At 41.9% G+C, this 20,318-nt stretch overlaps 1 protein-coding gene across 2 annotated transcripts in view; it reads left to right on the top strand.

Moving 5' to 3' along the window:
* Positions 1-20,318, top strand: part of DNAJC5 (DnaJ heat shock protein family (Hsp40) member C5) — a 44,039-nt gene that overhangs the window by 20,148 nt on the left and 3,573 nt on the right. The window contains exons 2-4 of one of the 2 annotated variants that reach the window (XM_088467018.1): positions 15,655-15,770; positions 15,857-16,070; positions 18,703-18,874. In XM_088467018.1, the coding sequence (XP_088323144.1) occupies positions 15,664-15,770; positions 15,857-16,070; positions 18,703-18,874 (493 nt within the window). In that variant the 5' untranslated portion in view covers positions 15,655-15,663. Of the gene's footprint in view, positions 1-15,624; positions 15,771-15,856; positions 16,071-18,702; positions 18,875-20,318 lie in introns of both variants that reach the window. The other variant, XM_088467020.1, reaches the window with a different exon arrangement.

Genomic DNA, 20,318 nt, shown 5'->3' with positions numbered 1-20,318 from the left:
CATTACCAATAGGAACCTCCTGAATTTCAGTTAATAAGATGGCAACGCCTCTCTCTAGCCTGTTAAAAAATCCTAAGGGAAAATGTTGCGAGCATAAAGCAGGGGAAGCGCCTCTCTTGAAATGCGTCTCCTGTATAAAGGCAACATCTACTCTATCTATGTATAACATAGTCAGGTGCATAAATATTGGGAGGCACATATAGAAGCCGTTGTAATTCCTACACCGTTCACCTGATTTGGATGTAATTACCCTCAAATTAAATCTGAAAGTCTGCAGTTAAAGCACATCTTGTTTGTTTTATTTCAAAGCCATTGTGGTGGTGAATAGAGGCCAAAATATGAAAATTCTGTCAATGTCCCAATATTTATGCACCTTTATGTAACAAACGTGACCGTTACTCCAGGACATTCAGGCTTTTCAAATTGTTAGAGAATAATGATAATTTAGTCATGCTGAAAAGAGAAGTTATAGACTTGCAGTTGAGTAACCCCCTGTGAGATGTCCGTCCACATATCTACAATAAAAGTGGTTGGTGTCTGCCCGTAAAAAGAAAGGACAAAGGGGAAAGGAAAAAAAAACAGGCGGAAATGGTAATAGACAAAGACAGCAAAGTTAAACTTAAACAATTTGCATATACACTTGATAGAAGCACACTGTAAATGGCATGTAAAAAGTAAGGTTTTAAACCAGTGTGATTTTTTTTTTTTTTTATTTCCTTAGCTTTCATGTAACGATCATCACTTTTTTTTACATACATTTGTCCTTTTCTGCTACTGTCTGCATTTTCACTCTGTAGTAGGATCTGAAAGAAGTAAAAAAAAAAATGTCATTTATTTGCAGTCATAAAAAAAACTATAGTTATTTCTCACCAAATTACAAATAAATCAAACAATAATTGATCACATAAGTATCACTCACCCTCACCTCCTTGACTTCATTTACTGCTGTGCATCTATTTGGGCCACTAACAGCAGCGTTGCACATCTGGACACTGAAATTTTCACCAGTGGCATCCCTTCCTGCGCCGAAAAGGGGGTGTTGCCACACGGGTATGGAGCGTGGCCACGCGGGCTGAACTCCCGTACCTATTACTTGGGGGGTGCAGGAGGTACCTGTGTGCAGTGCTGGCCGGCTCCCTCAGTGTCAGGGGGAAGCAGTCGGGAAGCCGATGGACGTAATCCCAACCGACGGCTTCCCGACTGTCGAATTCTGGCAAGGGTCTAATGACAGACGTCAAAATCCTGACACCTGTCATTAGACCTACGCCGGGAGCCCGACCTCCGGCTTACCGATCGAAGGTAAGCCGGGCGCGGACAGCCGCGGGGGAGGGTTAGGTTAGGGGCTCCAGGGGGGGGTCTTAGGGTTAGGCACCCCTAAAGGAGGGTTAGGGGGTAAAAGACGATTAGCGATCCTTACCTTTTTGTAGCTTCGGGATTTTCACCTCTGCCGGGCTTCTGCTGTCGGGATTTGAACCGCCGGCCAATCATACTGATTCCGTGTCAGGAGCCGAGTGCTGCACTTAATGCTACAGTGCAGCACCTGGCTCCTGTCAGTGAGGGGGCATCTGCACCTTGGTGTCGCCCCTCGGCTGGTGATACCCGAGTGCGGACCGCACCTCCCTTGTGACGCCACTGAGTTTCACCATTCGCCTTGCTCTAGTTCCATCAGTTTGAATCGGGGACTGTTGGTAAAAAGGAACTTTCCATTCATTCCACATATTCTCCATTAGAATAAGGTCTGTACTGTGACTTGGCCACCCCATGTCTTTAATGTATTTATTTAGAATTTAGACCACACCAGTAATACATTTGTTTCTTTTTTTGGATCACCTTACTGCTGGGACAAAAATATATCTCCAGTCTGCAGGAGGTATTTTTCCCAGATCTGTCTATATCTAGTTCTATGCATTCTTAAGTAGCTGCATTTTTACATTTTCCCACCACTGTGCTTCAGGTAGGGATTGTGCGCTTGCCATGGTAGGTACTGCTAGGCGCTACTGTTGTATTTCAGCAAAGAGTTTCAATATTTTTTGATTGCTGGCTGTTTTTATTTGGAATAATTAGTGCTGCAACTTTAGATGTGTTTATTTTATATTTGGCTTTACAATATATATGTATTTTGCTTTGATTCATAGTAAGGATTCCCAAATCGGTTTTGATTTCATGGTGTAAGAAGATGTTAGTGCATATGTTCATGTAAATCTATAGCAGGCTCAGGCAATTAGACAGTCACAGTTTGCCTACGTCTAGTCTACTGGGTCATCTGTCATTCTGGTGAAAATCTTCTATATTAGTTTAAGATAATCAGTCTTTATTGACCTGTATTGCTTTGTTTTCTATGTACAAACGCATAATAATTATTCAAATGTAAGAAATAGTAACTGGTGCCTCTGATTTCATGGGCATGTTTGTAGGATGATGCTCTTGTATATGTACTGCATAAATCTATCCATGTCTACATACATTTTATACTGTACGATCTCCATATGCAGTATGTGTATAATGTTTGTGCTATGTATATGTTTTGATCTACTTTATACAAGTGTAGGATCATAATGCATGTGTGTTGATGCAAGCAATGCTGTTACACCTCCGACTTTGCCTGAGTACAGTTGGCATGAACTGAGCTCTGTCAGAGGGTCATGCTCTGTTTCTTGTCTGTGGCCAAATCAATCACTAATTTACCCCTCCTCTGCTGGGTACATGATTATTTTAAAATTCTTGGCAAAGGAGAGGTTAGTGATTCATCACCTTCTCCTTCATAGTGGGATGTTCTGTGCTTTGCACAAAGGGGAGGGTCACTGGTGTTTCATTTTCTCTTTCACACACTCATGTAATAAGGTGGACAGAGATATCCAACAAAAGAGAGAAAATAACCTATGGCGCTATGGAAACCAATATGTAAAAATGAGGTTTAAATTACAAATACAAAATAGAGGGACAGATACACCTAGCTGCTGTGGATAAAAGTTGCCAGCAAAAGACCCAAATCAGTATCCAAAAAACACAGCGCTGGGAAGAATCTCTTAATCCCTTATTTGTGGGTGTGGAACTAATCCAATATACACATCACTACAATAAATGAATAAATAAATGAATCAGTAAAAACGAATATAAAAATGCAAATGTGCTGTTAATAATTTAATAAACCGATCAATACAAAATAGTGAATATATGTGATAAAGTTAAAAAATAAAAAATCATAAAGATTTATACATAATCATGCATAATGTAGGTCCAATACACATTGCACAGTATGCAAAGAATATTATTCAGAAGCTGTGAACCCAAGCACTAAATCAGTCTGACTGAGTGTCGGTGATTATGTATCATATGAAAGTTACAACCGTCAGTTCTTTAGTGTATCCTTGATTGCAGCCGCAATAATGTTTCCAATAATAATAATTCCTGTCAACATTTGTCCACATAAATGAGAAATAGAAATAAGTCTTCCAGGACAATTAGGAGAAATATGAAATAAATAAATGTGATGGATGTGGCACTTGTTATCCACTAAACACATTTTGGTGAGAGAGTGGTTATTTTATGGAGCATAAAGTATGTAGCTACAGCAGCGTCCGGCTAAGCAGAAATTATCTCTACTCCACTATAATGTGTAGGAGGAGACTATTCCTTATTTATTGTTCATACAGGCTCCCCAATAAATTCACTAGCAGCGGGTGCTTACAGGTGATATTATATCAGCACTCATCGCTGCGGATGCGGGACTCAGCCACTCCAAAGTGCTGTGTTGCTCCCCCGCTTTGGATGCGAGATGCTACCTTCAGCTGAAATAGAGGCTGCTCACAGTGTCTTGTCCTGCAGTAATAGAAGCACCCGCTTTGGATGCCTGTGGAGTCTTGTGTAAAAAGCACAGTAATAGTCGGGCTGGAGAAAGTCAGTGCTGCTACAACCTGTCTCCAAAATTTCACAGAATGATGTTCTCTAACGAGTTTCTTCCTTGATGGGATTTCATCAGAGGGGTCACTTTCTCCAGCCCGGCTATTACTGTGCTTTTTCCACAAGACTCCGCAGGCATCCAAAGCGGGCATCCAAATGTTGACAGGAATTATTATCGGAAACATTATTGCGGCTGCAACCAAGGATACACTAAAGAACTGACGGTTGTAACTTTCATATGATACATAATCACCGACACTCAGTCAGACTGATTTAGTACTTGGGTTCACAGCTTCCGAATAATTTTCTTTGCATACATGTGTATTGGACCTACATTATGCATGATTATGTATAAATCTTTATGATTTTTTTACTTTTTTATCACATATATTCACTATGTTGTATTGATCGGTTTATTAAATTATTAATAGCACATTTGCATTTTTATATTAATTTTTACTGATTAATTTATTGTAGTGATGTGTACATTGGATTAGTTCCACACCCACAAATAAGGGATTAAGAGATTCTTCCCAGCGCTGTGTTTTTTGGACAGAGATATCCACCCTGTCACTTTACTGAACCTTGTCAGATGCTTTACCTGCAAGTCAGTCTACAGCAATTGTGCCCATTTAAATCAAAATGGACATTTCACTTAGATACATATGATTATGAATCGCCTGTAGATGCGATTGCCTTATAGAAGGCAGAACAGGCATTTAAAATAATCTGAAAGTCATCTTATTTGGAGACTAATGATTTTTGGTTTTAAATATATTTAAGTGACTGGAGTTCCCAACTTACCAGGCTGCATGCTTTAAACTGACAGTGAGACTGTGTTGCATTAATATGTTAACAATTTCCCTAATGCAACATATTTGTTCATGGACGGTGCAGCCTTGCTATATTTATAGTCTGAGAAAGTACATTCCATTTACATTTTCCCCCAAAAATTACTTTTGCGGGAGCTACAGTGTGATCTGCAAATGATGGTATTGGAGTTATTTGCACAGTCAGATTGATATATAACCAGATGCGTCTTTCCAGTGACTTAACAAAATGGTTGTTAACCGTGGCCTACAGCTTATTCAGAAGCAAACCTTCATTGGCTTAAATCTGCAGTTTGTCTTTAGAATTATTAGAACAGAGCATGATTTAGAGATGTAAAGAATTAAGCTGACCACATACAGGCTGATCTCTCTATTTTATAGATAATACGAACACGTATTATACGATTCTATAGTATAATACGTGTTCAGGCACTAGAATATATCACAAAATAAAAATTAAATATTTTAAAAATATAAAAGAATGGTTAATAACAATGCATATAATATTTAGGCACTTTTTTAAACTTAGAGAGCTGGAATTGCGCAGCGTTCCAGTGCCAATAATGGATAGTCTCCGGTTGTGGGGCCCCTCTATCCCTAACTTCCCCTACCTTGTCCTCCTGTCAGTCTGAATGAGCGATAGTTCGTTCTCTGACCATTTTCTTGTGCCCAGAGATGTCTGACCCCTGTCGGCCGATGATGCCATTATGTTTGGCGCTGCTAATCTGTGGTTCTTTGTGGGTCTCTGTCTCCGATGCGTTTCATACCACATAGGGTTGTTTTTTAACAATCTTTATCTTTATTGATCAGACAGGAAGTCTTTTTATACTAATGAAACTGTATTGTTCCATTAAAATTCTGAAGTCTTTTGTTTGGAAATGAGACAAAGAGCTTAGTGGCTCATGTTTAATTGACAATTAGGACATTTCCACCCCAAAAGTAATTTCTAGTGCTTTTTTTTATAAGATGTTAAAGATGTGTGTGAAGTTTATTATATGTAGTGAATAGGAATTTTTTGGATCAGAGAAAGATGTTCTGGTTTTTTTTTTTTTTATATTAAGACCATGTGGTTTTAGTGTTTTCAAGTTGTACATCCATTTAGGATTTTTTAGAATTTGTATGGGGATCCGAGAATCCGCTGGACCAACATACAAAAGAAAAAAGAAAAGGAACAGCCCCCAAGGAAAAGGGGCACAAGGGGAGGAAGTAAGAAAAGAAAAACAACAAAAGTAGGAAATGAACCACTGAAGAAAAAGAACACATTCAACCTCTGCCTAAAACTCGGGAACAAGAACACATTAATTTACTGAATAAGGGCCCACATTCCACTGTGAACAAATGTAACCCTTACATAAATACATAAATGTTCATACGGAAGTGATGAATAAAAATGTTCTTCAATCACAAGAGCAGCTACAATACCAGTATCAAAATAACAACATACCACTTTGAAACCTACTTAAGTGTTTTATCCTGCACGTGGAAAGGGTCCACACATAAACACCTTTCGAAAGTAAATATAAACTGTAAAAGACAGATTACCAGATAAATTGAATCCAGAATACAACCTAACCATTTAAGAAAAGAAAGCACCGCTAGAAGTTAACAAAGACCAAACAATAGTCATAAAAGTGGTGGACATAGGGGAGGGATTGGTGATATTAGACAATAAAATATGAACAAGTAGTGGAAAGACCCCTTTAAGACACAGAAACTTATCAAAAACTGAATGGAGATCCAGCAGAAACATGTCAGAAAGAGTTGATCGCATGCTTACAAGAAGGGCTTGAACTGGAGATCTTAACTAAACAAGAATTAGACTATCTAGCCATGAAAAACTCAAAAATGCCTGTATTTTACCAACTCCCTGAAGATCCACAAGGACAAAGAGAACCCCCCGGGAAGACCAATGTTCAGTATTAGAGCTACAACTTCAAATCTTTCACATTACATTGACCACTTTGTTAAAAAAAAAAATAGTAAGTCAACAACAAAGTCACTTAAAGGACACAATGCAAGTTATACAAATCGTCAGTCAACTGGGATGGAAAAATACCTACATTCTGTATAAGTTATATCAAATCACTGTATACATGCATCAAACATGATTTAGGCTTTGAATACACAAGACACAACCTATCAACTATGACAGACATACCAAACCAACAAATAAACTTAAATTTATGGATAACATAAATTATATACTAAACATAACTATTTTTGGTACAAGGGACACTTTTACCAACAAATTCAAGGACCCACTATGGGAATATCTTTCACACCAAATTATGCAAATTTGTTTGTAGCAAAATGGGTCGACGAAATAATTTGGCAAACGCATACTGAGAGAAAATAATCTGTTTGTATTGTTATACAGATGACGTCTTCTTGATATGGGAGGGTACAGACAAAATATTAAAATAATTCATTAAATATATGAATGCCAATACAATAGGCCTGGGATTCATCACTTCCATGAGCAAATACATGGTCACCTTTCTGAATTTAGAAATATTTGTGAAAGACAAGGAATTACAAAGAAAAACTCATATAAAAGAAGTTGATGGAAATAATATCCTTAAAAATAATGACTGCAATCACCATAGAAAATTGATAGTTTCTCCTCCTGGAATGTTTTCTAAGAAGAACTTGTACAAATGAAGATACTTTTCACATACAAAGTCAGCAATTAAAACAGAAATTCATGGAAAAAGGCTATAGAGAATCACATCTACATGATCAAATCAATCAAGCAACCAAAATGAACAGAATGGAACTTATCCAATACAAACCACCAAACATAGCAAATCATGAATTTAGAGTAGCATTCATGGCACAATTCAACAGCAACCATAATGTGAAAGAAGGGATGTTCAAAAAACACTGACACATCCTCCAGCTGACAAAGAACCAAAGACCATTACTCCCAAAATCATTTACAAAAAGCAAACAACCTAAAATGAGAATTGACAGCAAGTTACATACCGATAAAAAGCAAAAAAGAATCTAGATACAAAGGACATTGTTACTGTCTAAATTGCAAAGAGTGTAAGAACAATGGGAAAAACAGAACAAAACCTACTGAAGAACTTCAATCCAATTGCACATAAAACAAATATTCACTCTAAGAACAAATGACCTGCAGCACAAAAAGGGCAGTTTATCTCCCACAGTTGCGGAACACACATCCGTCGTACATCGCAGTGTGTACGGCACGTGCGATGTATCGTTACATTGCATTGCATCATCGGCTGGGTACACATATAGTGTACCATGTATGGATAACATCTTTCCTTGAATCTACTCTCTGGGTGGGCAAGTATAGGCCACTTTAGCTGTTTATTTAAAAAAATGACTGAAAAGCACAAGTTATCTGAAGGCGATACCCCCCCTACCTATGTTCTTTCCACATTAGGCGAACTTCTCTGCAGGTGTATACATAACTGACCTTTATAGTATAAGGCCACACTAGCTTCTGTTCTGTGTACTGAAAGCAAAATATTACTGGATGTCTTTGTAAATAAGAAAACATTATAAACCTTCAGAAAAAATAACGACTGTTGTCGGACCATCTATTTTATTTATTTCATTATATCCTGGCTCTTATCGACTGTTTAACAACTGAACATTCTGCACTGCAGAAGGTGCTGGTTTTGCATGTAGCAGCAGAAGTGGGCGATCAGTTACTACTGCCTGTGAGGGATGAGCACAGAGACAATGGATTATATATCAACTGTCCCTTGTCTTAACCCTGTAATTGCTTCAGTCTCCTGAGCCTGGAGCTGTGGAATTCATTTATATAAGTAAATAATGTTGTTATATGCACTATTATTCTCCATAGAGCCTTATACGGGGAATCGCATAGTAATAAAACAAGACTGGGTATTACCACACAGACAAATCAGTCAGAGTGCTATGCTCCCAAGCTTATGCTGGGCACACACTGGCAGATATATTGGCTGATCAATTGATCGGACAATATATCGGGTGCCCGTTGGCCAATGTGTACCAGCGATTATGTCTGTGAACTACGTCATTCACAGACAAATCGCGTCGGGTGTGCTGCACAGCAAGTGCCCAATATGTCTGCAGATATATTGGGGCATAGTGCTGTGTGTACGGGTGGTCAGCCGACCGCACGTACACTTGCAGCCGCGGGGAGGGGCGCGCGACATGCCCCCAGCCAGTGGGTCCCTCCCCCCCTTCAACACACAGATGATGGTGGCTCAGTGTGTATGAACAACCATCATCTGCAGATATATGTGCAGTGTGTACCCAGCTTTACAATCTGTACTCACTATGTATATTCATTAAGTAAATTTGACTAAACAATTTGCACATTAACGCATGCCTAACTCTTAAGCTGGGTACACATTAGACGGCCTGTGTACCCAGCTGACGGCAGATGAGACGTACGACATATCGTGCAGTCTGTACACATGACATGATTTGGTGAACGACCACACAATGTTGTTCCCCCGCCACATCCCCATGTATGGCATCGTCCGTCACATCTTCAGATTGAGCAGCATTAAGGCCGACGAGAAGATGTGATGGATGGCTCCGCGGAAGCACGCATAGTGTGTCCACACTTAACGATTTGTCGTTCCAATCCATCGGAATTGGGCAAATTAGTTCAAAATATCATGTGTACCCAGCTTTTCCGGGCCTGCAAATTTCCCAGTCAATCCCTTATCAGTAATGTTGGTGTGTTCATACCTAGTGAGCCTATGCTGAGCAGCAGATGGCTGGGAGGAGGGGCGAGCAGCAGGACTCTTCCTGAGGGGATTTAACTCTGTGTGAGGACAGTATGAGTGTGAGCTTGTCCCTCTGACAGATTTCTTATCACTGCTTAATGTCCAGTCTCCTCACTGTACTGCTACCCACACTTCTGCATAAATTCCATGTCAGCAGTGATATGTATTTATTGATCAATGGGATTAGGGCTGTATTACCCTCCTCAATGCATTTACATCTTTGCAAATGTATTATTAATTTATGCATGACTATGTATTTCTCTCATAACAGCTTGGAAGGACTTTACATTCCAAATTGGGTGAAAGGAATGATCTGATCACCACTTTCCCTATTTCTACACCAATGCTTTCTGTGTATCGCTTGTGTGGAGATTTTTGGAACAGACAATATTACATACCTGCCTACTTTTGAAAAATCATTTCAGGGAGATTGTGAATGTAACACTTATAAGCGCGGTGGTAAAGTGAGCGTGTACTGTTACATCTGAAAGATGTCATAATACTGACTTACATCCAAATGTAGATGAGCCCAAAAGCAGTAAGGTCTATTTGTTGATGAAAACACACTGATACTTTTCAGAAAATGCATGTAACCAGAGGAATCATTGGGCCAGATGTACTAAGCTCTGAAAAGTGATAAAGTGCAGAGTGATAAACGACCAACCAATCAGCTCCCAACTGTCATTTTTCAAACACAGCCTGTAACATGACAGTTGGGAGCTGAGTGGCTGGTCATTTATCACTCTACACTTTATCACTTTTTAGAGCTTAGTACATCTCCCCCAATGTGTCTTATAATCAATGCAGGGAAATGATACTAATGATCCCATTTAAATTTATATAGCTCTGATTTTTTTTATATAACAGCTTCATAATGGGGGGGGGGGGGGGAGGTGGAGTCAGGGAGATTGCTAGACTTTTCAGGGAGTCAGGGAGATTGCTACTATACAGGGAGTCTCCCTGACAATGAGGGAGAGTTGGCTAGTATGTAATATAGAAGTAAACTGCAATGGCCTACAAAACGGGACTGCTAGGAAATGGTGTCATTCCTTATATCTGCACATGTATGATGATGTTTTGGGGGGCTAGCTCTGATATTGCAATCTGAATTCCTGTTGGAGGAGCTACAGTATATATTCAGGAAGATGAAACGTCTTAAAATGGGCATACTGGCTCTGGTCATGGGGCCTACAACCGGTAAAAAGCGATCAATATGAGGAGGAAGACAAATCTAAGTAGGAAAGTAAAGACTCCCCAAGAAGCTCTGGGTGGGCAGAGTGATTGTTTTGTATAAGTGTGGGACTATAAAGTCTAACCTGCCTGTCCATGTTGCTGTAAACTCTGAGTATTTGTTGGGAGCCAAGAGTTAGATATCATACATGGAGGCCCATTTATCATTAACTCTTTGTGACATATTCCCTGAATAACACTGGTTTTCAGGGGAATATATGCAAATAATTGGTATCAGTGGCGTAACTAGGGTATTTGGAGCCCAGGGCAAATTTGAAAAGGGAGCCCCCAGATGTGCGCGCAGCCAAAAAATGGGCGTGGTCCCTTAAAAATGGGGCGTGTCAACATGACACACCCCTTTATTTTCACACTGAACATTCCTATCCATATGCACCTTAACCCCAGAAGTACCCCTTATACAGTACCCCCAGTATGCAGTTGTGGTCCCTCTTATGCAGGCCCATAGTAGTGCCCCTTATACAGTATCCCCAGTAGTGGTCCCCCTTATACAGCCCCCAATTAGTTCCCCTTACTCAGTACCCCCAGTAGTGGCCCCCCCAAATGCAGTGCCCCATGTAGTGTTCCCCCTTATGCAGTGCCCCAGTAGCAGTCCCCACAATGCAGTGCGCCCAGTAGCGGTATCCCCTTATGCAGTGCCCTTTATATAGTGCCCCCAGCAGTAGTCCCCCCCCCCCCCCCATGCAGTTTTCCCAGTAGTGGTCCCCTTATGCAGGTACCCAGTAGTGATCCCCCCCTATCCAGTGCCCCCTGTAGTGGCCCTTCCTATTATTGCCCCCAGTAGTGGTCCCCCCAGTGCAGTGCCTCTAGTAGTAGGCCCCTTTTATAATGCCCCCAGTGGTAGTTCCTCCCCCCCCCAAGTAGTAGTCCCCGGTAGAGGTTCCCCCTCCCGATTAAGTGCCCCCAGTAGTAGCCCCCCCCAGTAGAGGTCCTCCCAATAATGGTGCCCCCAGTAGTAGCCACCCCCCTCCCCCATTGTGCCCCCAGTAGTGTAGATAGGTTAAAAAAAATATATATATAAAAATATACTTACCTGAATCCACGCTGCTGCTGCTCCGGTCCGCGACACCGCTCCCGCCGCCGCCCGCCACTCCTCCCGGGCTGGTGCGCTCAGCATTATGGGACAGACGTCATGACGTCTGTCCCATTACCCACTGCAGGAGCCGGACGGAAGCCTGGCTCTTGCAGTGGGTGCTGCAGCAGTCAATGAGAGTCTATCTGACTCTCATTGGCTGCTGTTTAACACACGCATCGCCGCCAGCTCTGGCGGCGATGCGTGTGTTATACACAGCCTGAGCCCGCCTCCTAGCACTATTGGGCAAGCGCTCAGGGGGAGGGAACGGGCTCAGCTGTGCAGCACAGGACCGGCGCTGGAAGCCTAGCGCCGGTCCTGTGTAAATGTGTAGCGCCGACCGCACTCATTGTTGTCGGCGCTACACTGGCTAACTAGGGCGGGCCGGTACCGTGGCCGGCGGCGCCCCCCCCGCGCCGCCGGTCCCACGGCGCCCAGGGCACGCTCCTGGCTCGCTCTGCCCTAGTTACGCCACTGATTGGTATCCCTGCAATATATTATGGAGACTCTGCAGCAGATCTCTCTGATATCTGATGCTGTCCCTCCACGTCTGAACGCAGCTGCAACCCCCATAGGTTTCTATGGGGGATGCGATGCTGTCAGGTGGTTTTGTGTTGCTGTAGCCTATGGGCTACACATTGCAATACTAGCCGGGAGAGGGTTCACGTCAATGGCCGCTGCGCATGCATGGTCTGTAGAGCAAATCTTGAAATAATGTAATATTAAAGGTTGGAAAGGGTCCTGCTCATTAGGAGAAAAGTTATCTTGTGTAGTGGTTCTATACAAATGAGGAAAATACACTGAGCAATTTGTGTAGTATATAGAAGAGGAGACTGGTTCTCTCCAATTAGTATAAGATAAGAGGATTTGTAAAGCTGCCAAAACTGAGAGAATAAGACAATATATGAGAATTGCACACTGTCCAACTGACTTTCTGCTCCGCACACATTATGTACAAAGTATAAATGCATAAAGTAGGACCTTTAGGGGAAGCACAATGTGTCGGAAAGTGCAGAATTTCAGAGAGATTGATAGTGATAGATTATTTGGTCAGTGATTGGAAGTGAGGTGGAAAAATAGGTCAATGATAGATACTCCTTGGTATGTGAGAGTGGAAAAAAGATGTATGAGATGGCGGATATATTACCAGTTCAGTTTATGATGGTGGTGGGACATCTCTGTTTTAAAGGCAGATATGAATAATGCAAGCCATGGAATAGGGAGATTTCTTTAGCAAAGCGATAATACTGGAACTCAAGCATTTTAGGTAGCATTGAAGACCAAGATGGCCGACTTCTCAAAGTTGATTTGGGGAAAAGCTATAAGTCATTAGTTGTCTGCACCTTCTCCGGTCTTCATGCCAGGTGCTGGGGTGTATATAAACCAGCACAGAGAAAATTTATCAGTTTAACTTTGCAGCAAATAATTTGGTGGTTTTATGGGGTTACCCAGTATTCTGTGTCTCGGTTACTGTTAATCTCTATTCTATAGTCTGCTCCACTTCAATATTGAATGCATGACCTGAAGGTGGGGCTTACTAGAAGAATAAGCAATTTCTCCTGTCCTGTCACACTAATGATTAAACAGCTGCAGGATAATGCTTAGGTATTGTGTGTATCATTCTCTTCGACAGCAAGTTTTTTTTTTTTTCCCCTGAGGGAATAGCTCTCATGTGAAACCAGGACAGTCACTTTCTCCAACAGATAGATAATGATATCTCATTTCACAAATGAATGTCAATAAGCTGGATACGTTTTTTATTAACTGTATGGTGATACAGGTATTAATAACTACCAAAACTAGGCACAGCTACGTATGTCCTGTGTAGTTTTCTGTTTCCTAATGTGCTTTAAACACATCGATATTGAGAACAGGTGAAATTGCTGGACCTCTATCTTTCACCAGTGATGGGGTTCAGGCGGCCATAGAGCCCCTTCCTGCTTATTTGCACCAACATTCCTTCTCTTTGCTTAGGTCTTCTCAGCAATAGCTCTTATTCTGATTTGGGGCCTGCCAAGCTTCATCTGTGGCCTAGGTCTGTTGAAAGTGTGTTCCAATCAATAGATTTACAGTAGAAAGGTCGACAGTGTCTAGAAAGACACCAGATGTTAGATGGGCAATAGGTCAACAGGTACAAAAAGTCGACGTGGATAAAGGTTGACAGGTTCAAAAGTTCGACGCAAAAAATTGTTTGACACGTTGTTTTTTTTGTTAGGTTTAGACACTTACCGGAGGATTACAGTTAGCCTCTAGGAGGTACGGTTAGGCACGCACACCAATGGTTAGGGTTAGACAGTAGGAGAACTGGTTAAGGTTAGACACTTACCCCTATGGTTAGGGTTATGCATCAGGAGGGAGGGTTAGGATGAGACACCAGGAGAGGGGATGGTTAGGGTGAAGATTAGCATTAGGGAAAAAAAATCTAAACCTATATTGACCAAATTTTTTTGTTGCCCTTTTGTCCTGTCGACCTTCATTCATGTTGACTTTTTGTCCCTGTCGACCTTTTGCCTGTCTAACATCTGTTGTCTATCTAGACCAGTGGTTCTCAAACTCTGTCCTCAGGACCCCACACAGGTCACATTTTCCAGGTCACGTAGCAGGTGCACAGGTGTATTCATTACTCACTGACACATTTTACAAGATCCACAGGTGGAGCTAATTATTTCACTTGTGATTCTGTGAGGAGACCTGGAAAACATGCACTGTTTGGGGTCCTGAGGACCAAGTTTGAGAACCTGTGAGCTAGACATTGTCTATCTTTTTTTTTTTTTTTTGGAGATCTTTTATACCAAACTCGCTGCAGTAGCATCTGAAGCCCAACAGGTCACATTGCATTTAATAAAGTTTTAACCTCTTTGTAATTGCTGCTTGCTTCACTGAAGCAAACCACTAGTAGATACAGGTCTCTTGATTTGAGGACAAGTTGTCTTGGTTCTTGGGCTCTTTTTAAATGCCAGCTACAGTTGAGTTATAGTTTGTCATAGACGACTGGCTCTGTTTTCAAGATCTATATCTCTAGATCACATTGAATTAAGCCATTACACAACTTGTCATATGTCGTTCAGTGTAGGCACCCTCCCTTATCCCTGAACATTGTCAATCTCTCGTTGTAACACTGTTTGTCTTGCATTAAGTTGCCTGCTAATATGTTATTGCCAAAATTTATTTAGATTTATTGCTGAGATTAAGGTTATATAGAACCCTTTTAAAGGTTATAGTACCGTATCTGTGGTCTTGCAAGTGTATTGTGGTGATCGTTGCATTAAAATGTTACGCTTAACTGCAGGTTTGTGCCTCTGTCTTTGCATACACCGTATAACCACATACTAAGAACGGTATCCAGGATACAGAACAAGAGACCTAACACTGCATTATTCTGCATCTGCAGAATAAGAGGTGTCATACTGTTCATTAAAATAATTGCATGATCATTGCTAAACATCATTTAAAGGCCAACCTCAGTTTGAAGCTGATTGTGAATAAAGTTTATATATATATTAACGAAATTACAACCATCATCTACACTATTTGGAGGAATACATTTTGTGGGCTGAACCAATATTTATAGCTATTTAGCATAATCATTCACTTTATTGTAATGTTGCTATTTCCTAGTGAATTCATAGGTTGAATGCAAATATTTGTTCAATGCAAAATATGGTTGACTTTTCTGCATGCTTCACTAATTTCACTAAAGCATTGGTTCAAACCACAAAATGGCTGCCACCTAGTAAATGTAGATGTCAGGTAGACCTTTCAAATGTTTCTTTTTTTTTTTGTGCATTTTCTAACCCAGCGAAAACTGTCTCTTCAGATTTTACATAGGTCTCTCTTCCCATTACAGAGAAATAAGATGGCGGATCAGCGGCAGCGTTCTCTCTCCACCTCTGGGGAGTCACTGTATCATGTTCTAGGACTGGACAAGAATGCTACATCCGATGATATTAAAAGATGTTACCGGTAAGTTGCATAGAGCACATTTCTCATACTGCTTCCATTCCTGTCTGCTATAAATTCAAAAATATATTGTTTGTTGCACATTATAGGAAGCTAGCATTGAAATACCACCCGGATAAAAATCCAGATAATCCAGAAGCATCTGAGAAATTCAAGGAGATCAATAATGCACATGGTATCCTGACAGACGCCACAAAGAGAAACATCTATGACAAGTATGGGTCCCTCGGCCTCTATGTGGCGGAGCAATTTGGGGAGGAGAACGTTAACACATACTTTGTTCTATCCAGCTGGTGGGCAAAGGTGAGTAATTGGAGGAGAGAGGGGAGCCCAACTAACGAATAGGAATTGGGCTACGCAAACGACTTTTGGCTGTGATCATATACAAGTGAGATTAGTCTCTTAATGGTAGAACATTAGCCTCCTTCACATCTGCTTGCACTGCCTATGTTGTGCGTTCCTATAACTGATTGACTGAAGGAGTTGTAGCCTGCTGTGATCCCATTTGTCTCTGAATAATATGACATGGAGTCGGGCTCCTAGTTCAGAGCCTGCTATATGAAGAGAGTAATCTCAACAGGTTGGCCCTGTAGTTGCATAAATCACTTTCTATGTAGCTCTAGTCAGAGCTTTTTGTTACGATTTAGAATGGTCGTATGCATTGAATATTATAGTTGGCAGCTACTTGAAGTCACCCATGGGTTGTTCCTCAAAATAGAGATCCATAAATAACATGGGTGTTGAGTATGACTGACTTGCCGATCAGAAGATGTTTGCTCACTGTAGAAATGACTCTCTCAGGAAGGAAAACAATAAAGCTATGGAATCATAAATTGTATTTGTTGTTTAGGGGACATTTTGTATCTGTGTTGCCATCTTTCTTTGTTATTAACATAATTGTTAATTTTGTCCCACTAAAATCCATTCCAGTCCAGGAAAGGGTGCTAACCCTGCCCTTCTGCACAGATTCTCAGTAGGCCTCATTTGTCACAGCTTCCTGCTATAGCTGAGTGTAGTTGTGTCTAAGTTATTAGTTAGATGGTAAAGTGCTGAAAAGAGATCATTGAGCATCCCCTAGCCCAAAAACTAACTGCTGAAGTGTGTAACAGAGTAAGACAATTCCTTAATATTTCATACCTGTCCTATTTAAATAATAACTGATAACTGTATAAAAAGCTTAAAGGATTTCACCTAAAAATTATTATTGTACTGGTAAGTCTGCTCGGAGAGCTTTCCTATCCAGTACAGCTGCCTCTGCCCTTTATCGCAGGGATGGGGAACCTCCTGCCCGGGGGCGTATAAGGCCCGCGGAATCATTTGGTCTGGCCCACTGAGCTTTTTTCTGCTAGTCCCATCTTGCTAGCAGGGTGCCTAGAATGGCACTCTGCAGCCAGAATCTATGCAGCAGTGCCGTCTAGAATGTCCTTGGGACGCTTCAGACGGTCGCACCGCTGCCCTTACAGCTCCCCGATGCATCCTCAGAATGCTCCGGGCATTGCTGTAATTACTGTCGTTTGTGGCCCCACCCCCATGTGATGCATTGGTCCCGCAAATAATGTTCTATATATCAAAATGGCCCTTGGCAGAAAAAAGGTTCCCCACCCCTGTTTTATCACCTCCCTATCAACCTTGCTATGGTGTGATCATGCTCTCAATAACCATATTATTTTATACTAGGATAAGAGTAGTAATATACTACTGATTCATTTGACCTTATATCAGCCTGTCTAACTGCAGTTCCCTCTCCCCTATCTATGCTGAATGTAACCAGGGTCATCTGACTTCTTAAGGTTCCTACACACTTAGCGATATTTTACACGATTTGCCTGATTTCGATGCATCGTGACGACAAATCATGTAAAACATGCCCAAATCGAGAGGGTCATGATCACAATGCTGATGCGCGTTCCCGCAGGTCGTACATCGCATCTTCAGATCTGCCGTGCTGTAGGGCAGATCTGACAATCTCAGTCACGATGCACTGGAATAGTTAGGAGGCACGATAGATCGTTTGTCACATTGGACAGTTTTTAACACCAAATCGTGCCCACGACTGCTGGGGAGAGTTCAAGGGGAAATCGGACACAATGTTGGATCGTGAGCACATCGCCAAGTGTGTAGGCACCTGTTGATATGGATAATATATATTGCGAGGTGATGGGTATTTTATAAGGTTACCTGTCTTCCCCATACTCTGTTTATGTTCACTACTGATATTGAGCGGGATGCAATCGGGAAACCGGCTGACGTGATCCCGACAGCCGGCTTCCCGACTGCTTTATCCCGGCGTGGGTAAAATGACAGGCGTCTATATCTAGATGCCTGTCATTTTCCCGACGCCGGGAGACAGGCGTCCAGCATCCCGATCGAAGGGATGCCGGGAGCCGCGAGCGGACAACTGCAGGGGGGGAGGGTTAGGTTTCGGGCACCCGGGGGGGACTTAGGGTTAGGCACCCCCACCCCGGGAGGATTATGGTTAGGCTAGGGGGAGGGAGGGTTAGGGTTAGGCACTTACAGGGGGGATTAGGGTTAGGCACTTGGGGGGGGGGGGAGAGGATAGGCACCCCTAAGGAGGGTTAGAGTTAGCGGGGTTAGGTTAGTATATACTTACCTGAGGACGATCGGGATTTCCAGCGCTGTCGGGCTGCAAAGCCGGGATCTGTCCTTCTGTCGGCCTGCCGCTGCCGGTTACATATTGAGCTTCTTTATATATGTAGGGACACACTTTTTCTATCCCCCCCCCGATCTGGCTCTCCATAATCTGTAACTTTTACTTGTCAGTATACTGTAAAAAAGTGTACGTCTTTTACATGTAGTACTGTACAGTAGGTTCTATATGTAATTAGGACCCCTGTGTTCCCTGCCTCTGTTCATGCTCTGCTGAGAGTGTATGTATTTGGGTGCTATATGTAACACAGGTCACCTCTCTCCCCAGGCACTGTTTATGTTCTGTGGACTGATCACTGGATGTTACTGCTGCTGCTGTCTCTGCTGTTGCTGTAATTGCTGCTGTGGGAAGTGTAAACCGCGACCCCACGAAGGGGAGGAGACAGATTTCTATGTATCCCCTGAGGACTTGGAGGCACAGCTGCAATCTGATGAAAGGGGTGAGTGCTGTTACTTAAAGTGTCAGCTCCGTGGCTAAATAATGTATTGTATCACCTCCCTCATTCCATATTACATCAGGAATACTAACATATACCCCTGTCCTTGGAAACATCACTCCCGTCCCTCCCTCACCCTCTTCATCCATTCTACATCTACACATTGACGTTCACAAACATTCTCTGTCCCTGCCTCCACCTGCCCTCTCTGTCTTTCCTCAGACCAGCAAGATGAGACAATATTCCCGCAACGGTGAAACCAATGGGCTACTGCAGGCAGGGAGAGAATGATGCCTGAAAACAGCATGTTCCAGAAGAATACACATGCAAATTCTATGCACGCACACGTCTACATGTGTATAGATTCATCTTTGTATACACAACACAGCTTATGTACAGTGCACACTGATTACTCAGCACGTTTGTTCATTCTTACCAGATTATTTCATTGTAAAGGATGGAACAAACCTTTTTTTTTTTTTTTTTAGTAGGGGAATCCCAATTATTTATTAAGTTGTCGCTTTACAGAGAATAATCATTCACAACATTCCATGTCTCTGTGGAGCTTGCAATCTGTATTCTCTACAACACAAGCACTCACTAAGATTAATTTTTGTCAGAAGCCATTTCACCTACTAGCAAGTTTTTTGGAGTGTTGGTGGAAACTGGAGCACCTGGAGGAAACCTATACAAACAGAGGGAGAACATACAAACTTGGTCAGGAATTGTACTCATGACCTCAGTGATGTGAGGCAGCAATACTAACCACTAAGCCACCATGCTGCCCACACATTGGTGGGAGCAGTTTTCTAGGCTTGGCCAGTTTTCGAAAGCCAGCCTTTCAGCTATAAAATACAGAAGTTACTGAGGCACGAGGCAATGAGTGCTTCATTCCCCAGTCCTAATTAATTCATAAGGGTCATTCCATGGTAACTTGCGTTACAAAGTGCATACAGGAATTGCAAGTTATTTGTCATGTCAGTTTTTAAAGCATGACCTGTCTTATTATTTATCAGTAAATACAATTTCACATAAATTCCTTTTGCTGTTGATTGCCATACAGATAACTTGCTATGTAATTTTGTAACGTGAGTTACCATGGAATGACCCATAGGCATGTTTCGGACCACAAAATATATGCCTCCACTCTGTGTAAATAAGTATTGATGCCTGTTGTCTGTGGCTACAACCAGGTTACACGTACCATTTAGAAATATTTCCAACCCTGGAACAAGTAGTGGTTGGAGCAGTGACGAGGATGATTTCTCTCTGGTGATTCCTAGGGCTCAGTCTAATTAAACATGATGTACTCGCGGGTGCGAGTCATTGAGACAACGGCCGCACTTGACAGCAGCCTGAATTTGCAAAAACGTGCTTGCAGCCCCATAGGGTTCTGGGCAAAATTCTGCAAATTTGTGCTCTGAGCAGATCGCAAAATGCCGTGCCG

The sequence above is a fragment of the Taudactylus pleione genome, unplaced genomic scaffold (genome assembly GCF_031769625.1).
Source record: "Taudactylus pleione unplaced genomic scaffold, aTauple2 ptg000069l, whole genome shotgun sequence".
In the NCBI taxonomy this organism is placed as follows: Eukaryota; Metazoa; Chordata; class Amphibia; order Anura; family Myobatrachidae; genus Taudactylus; species Taudactylus pleione.
This window is presented reverse-complemented; position numbering and strand designations above follow the sequence as displayed.